This window comes from Emys orbicularis, chromosome 11 (genome assembly GCF_028017835.1).
Source record: "Emys orbicularis isolate rEmyOrb1 chromosome 11, rEmyOrb1.hap1, whole genome shotgun sequence".
Lineage (NCBI taxonomy): Eukaryota > Metazoa > Chordata > Testudines > Emydidae > Emys > Emys orbicularis.
Genome location: NC_088693.1, coordinates 22,623,293 through 22,638,010, shown reverse-complemented (window position 1 = coordinate 22,638,010; position 14,718 = coordinate 22,623,293). Strand labels below are relative to the sequence as shown.

The 14,718-nt window shown below is 36.0% G+C and overlaps 1 protein-coding gene across 1 annotated transcript in view; it reads right to left on the bottom strand.

Annotated features, from left to right (window-relative positions):
- The window catches only part of ARHGAP15 (Rho GTPase activating protein 15), a 464,546-nt gene that overhangs the window by 428,691 nt on the left and 21,137 nt on the right, over positions 1-14,718 (bottom strand). The window contains exon 2 of the mRNA XM_065413739.1: positions 13,984-14,163. Within this exon, the coding sequence (XP_065269811.1) occupies positions 13,984-14,148 (165 nt within the window). The 5' untranslated portion in view covers positions 14,149-14,163. The remainder of the gene's footprint in view (positions 1-13,983; positions 14,164-14,718) is intronic.

Below are 14,718 nucleotides of genomic sequence, written 5' to 3'. Positions count from 1 at the left end.
AAGAGGTGCATTTTCCAACTGGTCTGTCCCTCCCCATCTACTATTGGGAGAGTGTTGGTTGGTGTTCTGTCCACATACAGAATACAATGGTGCCATTGGACACCCACTTCTGGTAACTACAGCCCGGGTTGTGCCAGAGGAAACCAGGTCAAACATAAGAAGAGAAACAGACCCATATTTTTAATATACATTCCAATATTGTAATAAACCAAACTAGGGCTTTAAAAACAGAAGGAAAAAAGGTATCTTGAAAATTACAGGAAAACATTGGCTGTGACACAAGGACATCAGCTCTCAAGGAAAGGAATACAAACATTTAAATAATATATCTCGCTGGAAATTAAGCTTTGTGAGAAATCCCATTGATTCCTTTTAAGACATTTTATTAAAAGGTGCAACTTAGCTTAGCTTGCACTTTGTGGCTATGAGAGATGTTGGAATGAAGAGCTATCAAAGGTGGCTATCAAAGTTTTTTTTTTTCCCCATTTAACTTTTTCTGACTATTAAGCAGCTCATTTTGTGGAGACAGTCATTAGTGTCTTTAATGTGAAACAAAGCTTGTGGATAAGAGCTGCTCGGTGAAGATCAATATGAAAGATATCATTTCAGTTACAGCTTTAATAACTGTAACAATAGGGAGCCTGGCATTGCTGGCTTTATGCATTAATGTAATTTAGAATCTACCAGGTACAAATCTTATCAAACATTAGCAGTAGTTGCACTGGGAATTTCTAGGTAGAGGAACTGTGTGATAAATGAGAAGTGTTTTAAAGGTAGATTTCAATGCACCAAGGCTCATCCGCCATACAGTCATGCAAGAAATACACCAAGACAAATAAAAACAAAACAGATTCCTGAAAACTGATTACAGCTTCTAATGAACTAACAGCATGTGTGTGTGCGTGCACACATGCATGTAGATGTATTTCATTCACACATATACCTATATACTGGTAAGTTTATTTCATTTAAGATCATCAATGATGCCCGGAGCCTGGGACAGGTGCTGTCCTGTTGTAGATATGGTATAAATCATTATATATGTAGGAGTAGCATCTTCCTTAAGGCAAAGAGCTGTTTGGTACAGGAGGGGTAGGGTGTGTCAGGGAGCCAGATGCACCTACCTGGTGGCTACCTAAGCTAGAGCAGATAAGGAGCTACTTTAATTTACATAACTGGTGTAAAATCCCTAAGGGTTTCAACATTCCCAGCTTGATGTGAACCTTTGTACAGAAGAGCCAGCTCTCCTGAGCCAAGTCTTTAGCCCTTCCAGATGCCTGTATTCTGCCTCTTCAGCCTCTCCACCAGCTGTGAGACAGCCTCTCAACTACACATAGCTGCAGTTCCCCTGTGCAGCTAACTGGCCTATTCCTACACAGCTTCTTTGGATCCATCTGCCTACCAAATCACTCCTTTGCCTACCTTTCCTACACTGCACCCTACCCTAACACTTATTCACCTTTTCTCCCCTTCATCAGTCTACCACAGTGGTTCTCAACCTGTGGCCCAATCAGCACACAGCTGCGGCCCATGTGACATCCTCAGGGTCATACTGGTAGTATTGGACGTGGGCCACAATGGTAAATAGGTTGAGAACCACTGGTCTACCACAACCAGCTGCCACTTATTCTCCCCCACCCCAACTGCTGGATTTTTTTTTTTTAATCAGGAATGAATAACCTCTTATTTTGGATCTTTTACAACCAGGTTGCATTTTAAACATTTGTTTAACTCATGTCCAAATGTCTTCAGGTTCTAGTGTTTACAGGTAGCCATTCAAGATTTACATTTTCATTTAAAAAAAGATCTAAACTGGGAACACTAGGAACTTCCAATTTATCTTTTGCTGATAAAAATGGAAAACTCAAAGTTGAAGCAGCTACTGAAAAGAATAACCACCTGGCACTTGAATTCTTAAACTTTTTTTTTTCAGTGAGATTATAAAGTAGAAATCTGACTTCACCACAAAGAACAATGAGCTTTTAAGGATAACAGAACTGTTTATTTGAACCTTAACTGAATCAAAATTCACATCAAATTCATATCAAAATATGTCAGGTAACCATTCATCATGAAAAAATTAGAGGTAATTGTCACCAAATCTTAGCCATACTCCGCACTGTCATGAAGTAGCTAGTGTGTACATGTAGCACTGCCCTCTGCTAGATAGAAGAAAATTATTCAGATGTGTATCATAGGCTCTATACTGTTAACAATTCAGATTCTCCTTCAACTCCATTTGTAGGAGGCCTGGGTTCTTTGAACAGGAGGATCTGAATTCCACTCTCCCTACCCCAGGATGTGAAATGGAAAGGAACCATAGTGTGTAGCGCAGTAACAACTGTGTAGTCACAGATGACTAAGGATTTCTTTCAGCACTTAATGAGTGGACAAAGGATCATCAAATATCATGAAAAATATTATAAATCATGTTAATATTATTAGGCCTGGGCCTGCACTTCTTACTCAGGCAAAAAAGACACTGACTTCAGAAGGAATTTTGTCTGATTTAGGACAGAAGGATTCTCCTGTTATTTGTTTGTCTAACAAGGGCATTCTAATTTCTGTTTTTAAATCTTTTCTCTGTATATTAAATAATAACATCTGGTAGCTGTGTCTCTTTGTTGTGCATATATTGAAGACAGACCAGAATAATTCAATATTGTTTCATTATTTCAGTATTACAATTATTTCACTACTGTAGTATAAAAAAACAAAACTGTTTCTTTACCTCTCCTGTCATGTTGTGTTGGGTCACTTTGTATCACATGGTGTGATGTAATGTAACTCAATGCAAGAAGACACATGTCCCTTCTCATTGGAAATTTAAAGAAACAGAGATTACTTTTCCCCTGTGGGAAACAAAGCAGGTCAGGTGCCCACAACTAGCTGTAGGAAGTTTGACATAATTATCTCAGTTTCAGTACCTATGTATTTCTAATCTAATGGCATTTTGAAAGGAAGTGTATTAGATACCACAATTTAGCTGCAGTAAATGATTAAGCAAAAATAATGCGGAAGGAAAATCATTCCATGTCATTTGCACTCCTTGCATCTATTTTAACATATTGCAAAGGAAAACTCTTGTAAATAAAATTATTGTTGGAGTATAATTTCCAAATATATACTATGAAAGTGGAAAGCCATGGGGAAAAAGTGATACAGCTGGAAGGCCCATTTGCACTGAAGTCAAGTGGATGGAAAGAAAGCAAAACCCTTTCTTTTTTACTAAAAAAAAAAAAAAAAAAAAAATCTGGAGTAGTGAAATACTGATATAGGAGAACAGCACATGAAGGCAACTTAAAGACATGGGTCAAAATTCTACTCCAAGACATACCAATGTAAATGTAGAGTAATTCCACTTTACATTAATGTACTTACCATTATGAGAGTGAGCATGGTTGAAGGGTAAGATTGCATCTAGCTCCTATATAGTGCTTTCCATCTGAAAATTTCAAAGCACTTTACAGCATCATCATCCCAATCTGACAGATAGGAAAATTGAGACAGAGCGAGGTGAAGAGACTTGCCCCAATTCACCTATCAGGCCAGTGGCAAAGCCAGGAACAAAATCCAGGACCCCCGAGTGCTAGCCCAGTGCCCTCTTTACTAGGCCACACCAGAGGAGGAGAAATGAAGAGCATAGAATCCAACTGAAATACTACTTATGTAATATTAAGTGCACTCTCTAATGCCAGATATGTTGTTTCTTTACATCCCCATTCCAGCAATGGGGCCAAAAGCTTTAGTTTTGTATTTCTTGGTAACATTTTAGTTCCAGCATACAGAATGCAGTGCCAGTAGTATGTCTCCATACATGCTAGCTGGGAGCCAGCACATGACAGAGAACAAAAAATGAATATTTAAAGAGCAGCATATTCACAACAGATGCAGAAAAACTTCTCTCTCTCTCTCTCTCTCTCTCTCTCTCTCACACACACACACAAAGCATGTGCTGTTTCAAATGGCCTATTAAGCAGTGAAGTTGACACAAAAGCACTGGCACCATTTCAATTTGAGTTAGATATTAAACTACAAGAAATAATATAATTAGAGGTTTACTATTTATTTAAAATCTTAGGTTTAATCTCTCAGACTATTCCGTTTCTTAACTGTGACAGCTGAATGACTTCACTTTGCAAAGGTTTATGTTAAGCAGGTTCTGAGCTTCCTGCATTTGCATTGACCCCTCCTGAGTTTTAGATTGTTTAGGTTTGAGAAAAGAGAAACTCAGCTGGAACAGTTAAACTTCACCTGGTTTCACATCAAAAACACAAATTTTACAGAATTTTCACAGAAAGCCATAAATCAGCCTTTTTCACTCAAAACTGGGACTGGGTTTATTTGAAAGATTTGCAACCCTTACAGAGTCTTTCAATAAACCTGGTCTGAGTTTTGAGTTTGTAATGAAAATAGACAAGTTTAATGGAGTTGTGGATTCATCACACACAGGTTGTACAGCTCTAACCATAGGTCACCTACAACAAAATGATTAAACAGTAACTATTCCATAATCTTACCTGGGACAAATTTAGTCAATATGACCCTCGTGCATATCCTATGCACCTACTCCCATAATGGAAATTTTGCAAGGCACCATTTAATTATATGTAATAGCAAAATTCAATAATTTAAGAGGGGGTAATGCATGAATATTGTTAACTTGCTAGTGCAGCACTACATTTCCTAATCTTGAACAACTAGCATTAATCTCAAAAATAATGTTTTTCCATGAGTTTTACTGTTCAGAGATGCTGCTGTTTGTCAATTTTTAATATACTCTTTGAAAACTGATGTATACTTTACCCACTCTCAAATAAGTGAGGGATTCTAAGGAAGGATAAAACACTTCCCTGTTTCGCTACAGAAACCTGAGAGGGCAATTAAATAGATGGTAAGAATAAAATGAATTTTGGGATGTCAGGGAATAGGGTCCCTTATTAAAAGCATTGCACGATCAAAGGAGGAAAAACTCTGGGGAAGGATTTCTGCAGCCAACACCTTTGAACCAGGTTGTACCTCCAGAGTGGTATCTAATAATCCCTTTAGGGAAATCTTTGTGCTTTAAGGTCCAGAGTGCTGTAGCTCCACCCCAAAATTGATAAGGAGAAGAACAAAGTAGTACTTGAGAGAAACCATGTGAGTCCTCAGGAGCTGTAAGTCAGAAGGCATGTGTGTCAAGCCCAGAGCATGTATGCTCAAGCCAATGCCTCAGAATAGGATTTAAGGATTTAGATGATGACTGGGGGTCACAGACTTTTCAGCAGGCATGTATGCCTTGATGTTGCCAAAAGCCTGCTCACCAAATCAAGAGGGGAACTGCAGCCAGACATCTTATGTGGTGTGTGTGTTTTCCTGCCTGAAGCTCTAGTGACCGAAGTAAGAGAACCAACAACAGACAGATCCTTTTACAAGTGTCAGCTCCTGAATATTTTCCACGGTGGGGAATTCTGAAACAGCATTCCACACATGGAACTCCATAGGTTAGGGCCTGGGTACTAGTGCAAAGAAGTTGATAAGAATTAAACAAAGAAAACGTAAAACAAAATAAGTGAAGGGTTTGTTTTTGTTTTTACACAGTCATTTTGGTAGATGCTGATAATATTTATAACCTACTTTTCAATTTTTTCCCCTAAGGCATGGTTAAGTCCAGCAGATACACAAAGCAAGAACAATCATACCTGGGACACCACCGCCCCACTCAACTACATGTCCTCCTTATTTGTGTGCCTTCTACCAACTTGTACTTTTGTAATGAACATATTTCAGCTAAATTGTTTCCTTTGAAACCATAGATGACTTGTATATTTTTTGAGGAATAAATTCACATTTGATAAATGTTCCAAAAGGCTAAGATGGATCTACTACTATAGCAGTACAAACACCTTATTCTCTCACTAAATATTGGAGGAACTGGAGGGGAAATCTTTATGTGGAACATACTGTGATGGAAAACTTTTTAAATTATTCATTAAAAAGGTATATCAGTATTCAGTAACCCTTATAATTAATTATGCTTTAAAATTACAGATTATGGAAATATAAGGATTTTGATTAATCAATTATTCTTCTTTAGAGCATCTCCCAAATTTAAAAACAAGAGAGCTGTTTGGCACAGACTTGAACTTCTGTAAAAATCAAATGCAACTAAAGTATCTACTTTACCTGTAATCTCTAGTACTGCTCTGCCCCCTTGTGCTGCTGCAGTGAACTCAACTGAATAACAGTTGAGCTTAATCTTTGTACATGAACTACACACACAAAAACCACCACTGTCACTTCTCACTTTTCTAGCAAGTTCAAGGTCAGTGCCTAGCTATTTTCAGCTCATCTCTTCTTGATCCATGCAGAGAAATGACAAGGTAACGTGATTCGGGGTCAGCTGTATTACAGGAACCGTTACATAAACGGAGAAAGTGGAAATCAATCCTAGCTGACAGTGTCTTCAGGATAATCAGCGCTCACTCCATGCCGCTGTCAGCTCCCCTGCATCAAACACCATGTTACTTCTGTCAGATCTTTTTAACAAAGCCATATTCTCACTTTTGGCAAAGTAAATACATATTTCACTTGGGCTTGCATTTAATTCATTGTTTAGCAAACTTTACCACTTTGGATTTGCAAACAATCCTCATATTTACTAAAAAGACATCTCATGCTGTCATATCCATTATTGCCTAGGAAGGTTGTTGGCAAAGATATAATCTTCTCTTATGACATATACCATTCTTCATGCTATGTGTTAGGTTTCTTCATGCAGACCATTGCCTTATGATCCTCTGTTTTCAACTAGATCTCAGCTTCCCAAAATGTTTGCTTAAATGATCATCGTCATTTAAAGAATATTAGAGCTCTGCTGTAATGTTTTAGGACACCTTAGTCAATTTGTTTGATTATTATTACTTTATCTGAATCATTTCCTCCTATAACTAGACATCTTTCTTAATGTAGAATTATGAACATATCATTTCACAAGATGTGCTGTGTTAGTTCGTTTCAATGACAGCACATGGTATGTCAGTTTAGAGAAAGAAAAGCTATTCTATCCCACCCACCTTGTGCTCCCATGAAACTGCCAAGCCTGCAGTACTCCACTGAAGAACAATTTACCATAATATTAGTTGTCAGTAAATTCAAAGACGGAACTCCTAAAGCTATAAAATGGATTAGAAGCAATTTAAAAAAGAATTAACAAACTAGAGTAAGAGTATACTGTCAACAAACAAATGCTTCATCATAGCACTGTAATTTGGAATTTTAATTACCCCTCTGCTTCTGTAACAAAACAATGTCTGAACTGGCAGCCATTTGAATCTCTCACAGGTCATTGAGCATTCTAGTTAATTACTCTATGAATAGCCTGTTTTTCTCCCCTCTGGAAACACGTTTCTAATGGCAGTCAAGGTCTGACAAATGTGTCATCTACATAATTAGCTAGGAAGCAACACAAAACATTAAACATGCTTTGTGCCGACAACTATCAAAACATTTCATTTGTTGTCAATTATTCATTACTTTGTAGGTTCTGAAGGGGTTGTTATTATGGAAATAAGTCCAGATGCTAACAAGGTTAGCATTTTTGATTCAAATTAGTAATCAGAGCACTAACTTTTAAAAAAATGTATCCAATGTACCTTTATGGCACTTTTCAATCAGTAGTAAAGTATAAATGAATTTATTTAGGTTCAGGTTAAAATAGTCTATACACATACACTAATTTGTAGAGTTGCATCTTTCTTTGAAGTGTTAGTATCTAAACGGAAGTAGTAAACTTTCAGAACCTTTGGCAAGACCAATTTGTACATAGTAAATAGGGTGAAGATTTTCACAGCATGAGACAATGTATGATTGAAGGAAAAAACCAACCACACTGGAGGTTTCTGAACCTTTTTCCTATCCATGTGTCACAATGAGTAAAAGTCAAAAATCAGCAATTCCAATTCATATAATATCTTGTCTGAACTTCAGTTTGATTTAGCAAACACCACAAACTGGTTACATTCACCACTTCCGCAGCAGAGCTGAAATGAATTTAGTCCGTTTTTCAAAAAGAAATAGGTACTGCTTATTTCTTTTTCTGCAAGATCTTATGATGTTGTCTCTCAAGTTATGCAGCTGAAATGTTATACTGAAATTGCTTTGAATATAGACAGATGGAGATTTTAACAATAAAATTAACATGCACCTTTTTAGCCAAGATCAATTCAGTTCTGGTACCTACAATATAAATATAAAATACACATATACAGACAACACACACACACACACAGTAACAAAATACACAAACAAAAGACATTCAAAAATTCTATTTTAGAAAACAAAGGTGCCTTCCTAAGCCTTGCTTTCCACATGTGAAAAAAAATGAAAATATAACTGACAAAAAATAGTTTGATAAAAAATCAGTGGGTCATCTAAAATGGCAGTAGAGAAAATTATATTGTTCAATCTACCTTTTAATCTTGACTCTAATTTCTCAAAACCTTAGTTTTTCCTTCTAAACCAATATGTGGGCCCAGTCCAGCACTATGAAGTGCAGTTGGTTTCAATGCAATTTTGCTGAAGTAAAGACTCAGGGCTTGTCTACATTACCTGCTGGATCGACGGGCAGCGATTGAGTCTAGACATGATAAATCGACCACCGAACACTCTCCCGTCGACTCTGGTACTCCACCCGGGCGAGAGGCGCAGGCGAAGTTGACGGGAGAGCGTCAGCCGACAACTTACCGCAGTGAAGACACCACGGTAAGTAGATCTAAGTACGTCAACTTCAGCTACGTTATTCACGTAGCTGAAGTTGCATAACTTAGATCGATCCCCCCCCCCCCCAGTGTAGATCAGGCCTTAGGTCCTACTCCTACAAATGCTTATTGACTTCAGTTGACTAGTCACATACTTAAAGTTAACATATGTAAAAGTAGTTGAAGAATTGGAGCCTAAGGAATTATGACTTTACTTATAATTTGTGAACATTTTATATGTACAATATTCTACTGTACAACAGAGAATAGAGGTAAAATGCCATTTTGATTTGATGACATAAAATATATTTGAACTACACAGAGTAGAACATAGAGATGAGGTATCTGAAAATTCTGTTTTATTTTCCTTCAATGGTAGGAAAAAGAATGGGTTATATAACATATCTTTTCCATTTCTAACTTCTATGATTCCACGAACAATCTTGCTGGAGAAACAGGACTGGAATTACTTTCATACAAGTCACTGCTTTAACGCAAATCTACTTATTTTATATATAATACTTACATGCTTGGTGAAATTAAAGTGGTTGCCATTAAAAAGTAAGCATTTACTAACAGTTATCACATTGTGTCATCTGAGGTACATTCATATTTCTATCCCTAATATTCTAGTACTATTTTTTGAACACGCAACAACTGAATTACCTCAGATACTCAGGAGTCAAAACCGTTCCCTTTTAATGGTGTTTACCATATTTTTTATTGATAGCCAAAGAAAAAAATGTCTATGTATATCTTTAGGTGTGTATGTGTATATATCAATATTGATGTAGATATTTCTCTCTCTCTCTCTCTCTCTCTCTTTATAGATAGATAGATAGATATCTATGAGACATAAGTCTGAAGAGAGTCAAGTGTGAACAGACCTTTTTAGAACAAAATAAATAGATTTTATTTTTTATAATTTATAGTATTGTGAATGAGGAGAATGTCTTAATGAATTAAGCAATTACTTGTTGAGAGAACATTTTTGTCAATGCCTGTTCTTCTCCAGGAAAAAAAAAGAAGAAAGTACAAGGAAAAACAAATCTTCAAAAACTTCCACTAATATACTATTTTAAAAATGAGCGCCAATGATCTTACAGAGAAGGAAATAATCCATTTTCAGCTAAAACTTCCTACAGCAACAAGAGAAATATCATGAAACTAAAAACATTTTTAGAAAGGATGCAGTCTGTCTTTTAATGAACATTAAACAGATAACATATTTATGAGGAAGTCAAAATATTTTGGAAGCCGATAATCCTGTAAGTCTTAACATGCTATAAAAACAACAAATAAATGCAAAGTGTTACTGTTACACATGCCTGCCTGATCAATGGTTTTCACATATTGATCTATAAATGGAGTTGACAGTCTGTGTTGGCTGCACATTTTCCAAGCAGCTCTATTTTTGTACAAAACCAATACGGGCAATTACCTTTGTTTGAGATGCCAAGTCTTATCAATTCAATGTGATTTAGTGTCATTTTAATTAAATATCAGGATCTACTTCAGGACAATCTATACAAAGCCTCAAACTTGACTATAAGATTGATTTGAAATAAACATATAGAAGCCCTGCAATCTCATAACATGGCTCAAAAACTCTGCTAAACAGAAGGCTTGTATTTTTAGCTATTTTATTTCTGTTTTTTTGGCTAGTCATAACTTTGGCAAGTATTCTATGATCACAGGACTGGAGTAAGAAACAAAAGAAAATTGCTTCCTGCTTCCCTGATAATGTATCAGAGAGCTAAATAAACCAACAAAGTCTGTTTAATCAAAAAGAACTCTAATACATTAGCATTTTGGAATGTCTAAGATAGACGCTAATTCTTAATCTAAACACCAATAAAAAAAGACATTTCATTGGTGAATTTGCTCTGAATGAAACAAAATGCATTTATCTGGGTTTAAAAGATAGAAATACTGATGTACATTGGTGGTTGAGATACTAATATTAAACACTGAAAGAGCTCTTGTGTACTACAGTCTGTGTCCAGCTTCAAGATTTGTGCTCTTTAAATTCTACATTAATATCAGTTCCAACCTCTGTAGAATACTCGAGCATTTCCATTGTAAATATCGCAAACTAAAAGACATGAGCATCTAAGCTTTCGCATCAGCTAGCTTCTCTATTACACATTCAACATCTTTACTACTACAAAATGCACAGTTCATATGGCCTTACTGACGTACGCTGCATATCCTCCATTGTCACACTATAGAAAATAATCTGTTCATCTTCAAAAGGAGAGCCCAAGGTGTGCACACAACACAGCACTGAATACTGTAGAATGCCACAAATCACTTAGACAAAATTATGTAGTCTCTTCGCTACAAATCACTACTAGAGGTCCTTCATAAATGTGTTTTATTTTTTTCCAAACATATTTTAGTAATAATTTTCTAACTGTTCAAAATGCACCAAATCCTGAATTGCCTCAACTTACACAAAACTCCAGCTGAAGTGAATGGGTTTTGCATGAGTTAGGCAAGGAAGATTTGGCCCAGGATCAATAGAAAGAGAAATGTATTTATTAACAGATCAGAGATCAGTAGATATTCCTAATGCATTTCCATAATTGAAGTAATTTAGTAACATGGAGCTTCTTATGAGTTCAAACTAACATTTGAAAACAAAGAAATACAGTTTATGTGAAACCAATACAAAATGTTTCCAAACATTTGATAAGCCCAACCAATGACATACACACCCACACACACCAAGTATCTTAACAGAGAATCAGATTCTCAACTGATATAAAACAGCATAAGTCCTTTTTTGCCCTGCAACACAGTGTAATAAGATTCAATTGATATGTTGGTATATGTACCTTTAAGCTCTGATCTATACTCCTTTGGATGAAAAACTGAAGGTTGTTTACTTAAGTGCCCAGAAACTACAAAACAAGAATACATTACTCAAAACAACCAGAATAAAGAACTCTTCACTTTTTCAAGGCACTTCACAGACAAAGGTTATATCTTCTCCCTTTCATGTCCTCCCCCAAAATCCTTTACTAATCAGGCATGGAGGATCTGATATGTCAACATGAAAGTGATACACATATTTTGGTAAATTTTTTACATTAAAATAACACTACACTTTAAAAATATATTTCAATAATTCTTGTTTAAGAATTGTGGTTTTAGTTTGGCTTTAGCAAACGACTTTAACAGGCTTATATGAGTAAATATGCCAAAATACTTTTCAGTATGTCAATATCTAGTCAGAAAATTCTGCGTGGCAAAAAGAGAAACAGAAAGGAAATCAGTAGCATGAAAAGCTTTCAATCTATGATATTGGAGCCAAGTTTGCTTGGTAAAATGACATATACTGAGCAAAATACCACTTCTTATAATTAGCTACTAAACAAATGTAACACAAAGCAACTTTTCAGCTCCCTACTAATGAACATACATTCTACCTGCTATGGTTATGGGAATGCAGCAGTGAATATTTATGTCTAATTTAACTTTTTAGAACCCTTGCTCTGTAACAGTCCAGCATACTACCCCCAAAACTAAAGTTATGTAACAAGGTAATATCAACAATGAGAAACTGCATGATAAAATCCTGCCCAAAAGTGAAAAATGCTAATTTTGTCTCATTTAGCAGCTGGATACAGAAATGCTCATTAGTTTTAAGAGGGTTAATCCTTTTAACTTTTGCATATTGATATGCCAATTATGCCTAATTGTACAAGAGGCATCAGTCAAGGTAATAGTGCATAAACACATGAAAGTTATTAAGTACATCCCAACATGTAATAAAGTAGGTGTTAATTGGTAGCTGAGTTCTGCAGGCTATTGAGGTGGATAATTCATTGAGAGATGGATCACTTGTAATTTCTCTACATAATTCCTTTTGCAGTCTCATGCTGTGATGTTTTCATGCTTGTCAAAAACAACTGCAGCCTAGTGCCGTTTGTTAAACACAGCCAATAAAATATGTTAGGCATCATTAAATATACTTAACTTTTAAACTTTTTCAAAGGTACAGTTCTTACTGATAATGCATTATAGTATTTCCAATAAATTACTGTAAACACTGTTTCAAGTTCATAACTGAGGAACATTTCACTTAGGATAAAAACAAAGCAATATGTGCAATGTGTCTGAGGCAAATGATACTTTTAAATTGGAAAGTAAACATACAGAAATGAATCTCTCATCAGTTGCCATGATCTAAAGCAATGTTTTCAGTACAGAAATATGATGATTTGCTTCCCTGAGCTAAATTCATGTAAGTAAATAAATAAAAAGAATGATTAAAATCATATACTTTTCAAACTACCTTGATGAAAGTGTTGTGGGTTAATTTTGCCTTTGAACTCGGGGTGAATAATGCAGGAAAAATACAATTTCTATAGCAAGCTTATTCCATTTAATAACTCGGTTAGTATAATGGATTCCTATGAAATATTCAGCTCTCTAACAGAACAGCAATGAATGGCTGTGAAGACTGACTGAGTCTTGGGGGTCTGTCCCCAGCTAACCTAACTCGTTCGCATTCACTGAGAACAAAATGGATCTGGAGTCCAAAAAAGTAGCTAACATTGCATAAATAATTTTGTAACATCATATGGCCTCAGCTGCAAGTTGCCACCATTACAGAAGAAAATTAACCAGGGGAGACTCATACCAATCAGTCTGTTTAGTAGCTCAGAATGAGTACAGGGGCAGGGACATAATTGGCAATAAAGTTCATCACTAACTATTTTATTTTAAATCATTTTAATGGATAAAAATGTCTCAACTCTGTTCACAGTTAACATATTAAGATAAGTTCAGTATCAGAGCTCTGCAAAACAGTGATTCCTACAGCAAGACTATTTTAGGTGTGTGGGTTGCAAAGTTTCCCTTTGTTCAAAGAGTTTTAATGTCTGTTTTACTCCTTTTGTCTGATTTTAGCCTCTGGCTTTTAGAAGTGATAAAAAAAATGTTAGGAAACGTAAGCACTATACACCTGCACAGCTTCATTTTTTATTACGCTGAAGCATGAGAGTGGAGATCCTGATTAGTCATTAAAGGTGCTAGCACCAAATCCACGATATTTCTTTGGATTAAACAGTTTTACTTTAATAACTGGTGATGCTATTTGAAAAAAGTGACATTTCTTACTGCCTGTATGGGTTCCTACTTGCAAGGGTTTCTAGAAGAATTAATAATAAGCCTGAAGATAATAATTTGGTTTTACAAAAATCAGACCAGGAAACACTCGTGGAATTTTACTTACAGGTTCTTTGACCTTCACAGTCTCAGAAAGGATCATTGATTTACTTTGGCTATGCCTGTCATGGTGGCTGTTGGCATTTTTGATCCTCATTTGAACAGCTCCTATATTTTGGTGGGTGGGATTCAGTTTTTCAGAGGAGGTATCAGAAGCTGGAAGTCCTTGCATGGTTACTGTGTTGTCCTGAAAAACACAGAACAGTAAAGTTATTCTAGATACATGTGCTCTTTACTAAAAACATATCAGTGCATATTGTATTTCACTGCCGTCAGTAGCAGACACAGGCTGAACCAGTTCAGGAAATCATGGTGATCTTTGAACACTCGGGTAACCAGCAGTTGATTACTGTACTAATCACTCATACATCCAAACTGACTTGGAAGAGTTAATGCAGTGTTTTTGTAGCCATGTCAGTCCCAGGATAATACAGAGACAAGGCAAGTGAGGTAATATATTTTATTGGACCAACTTCAAGAAGTCCATCCAATAAAAGATATTATCTCACCCATCTTGTCTCTTGGAAGAGTTAAGTTTATGTAAAAGATTATCCTTATCTCAAATGCCATTCTCCTCTATGGTGTAATCTCTCTGTAACCTTCTATCACATCCAACTGGCAGCCATCAAACTTTGTCTTTGGCCCTGTTCACGCTATACATTTTTAGACCACATGAAGGAAAGTGACATGGTTTGAAAGTAATTAACCTGTCTGACTTCTACACTACAGTACTTTAAAATCC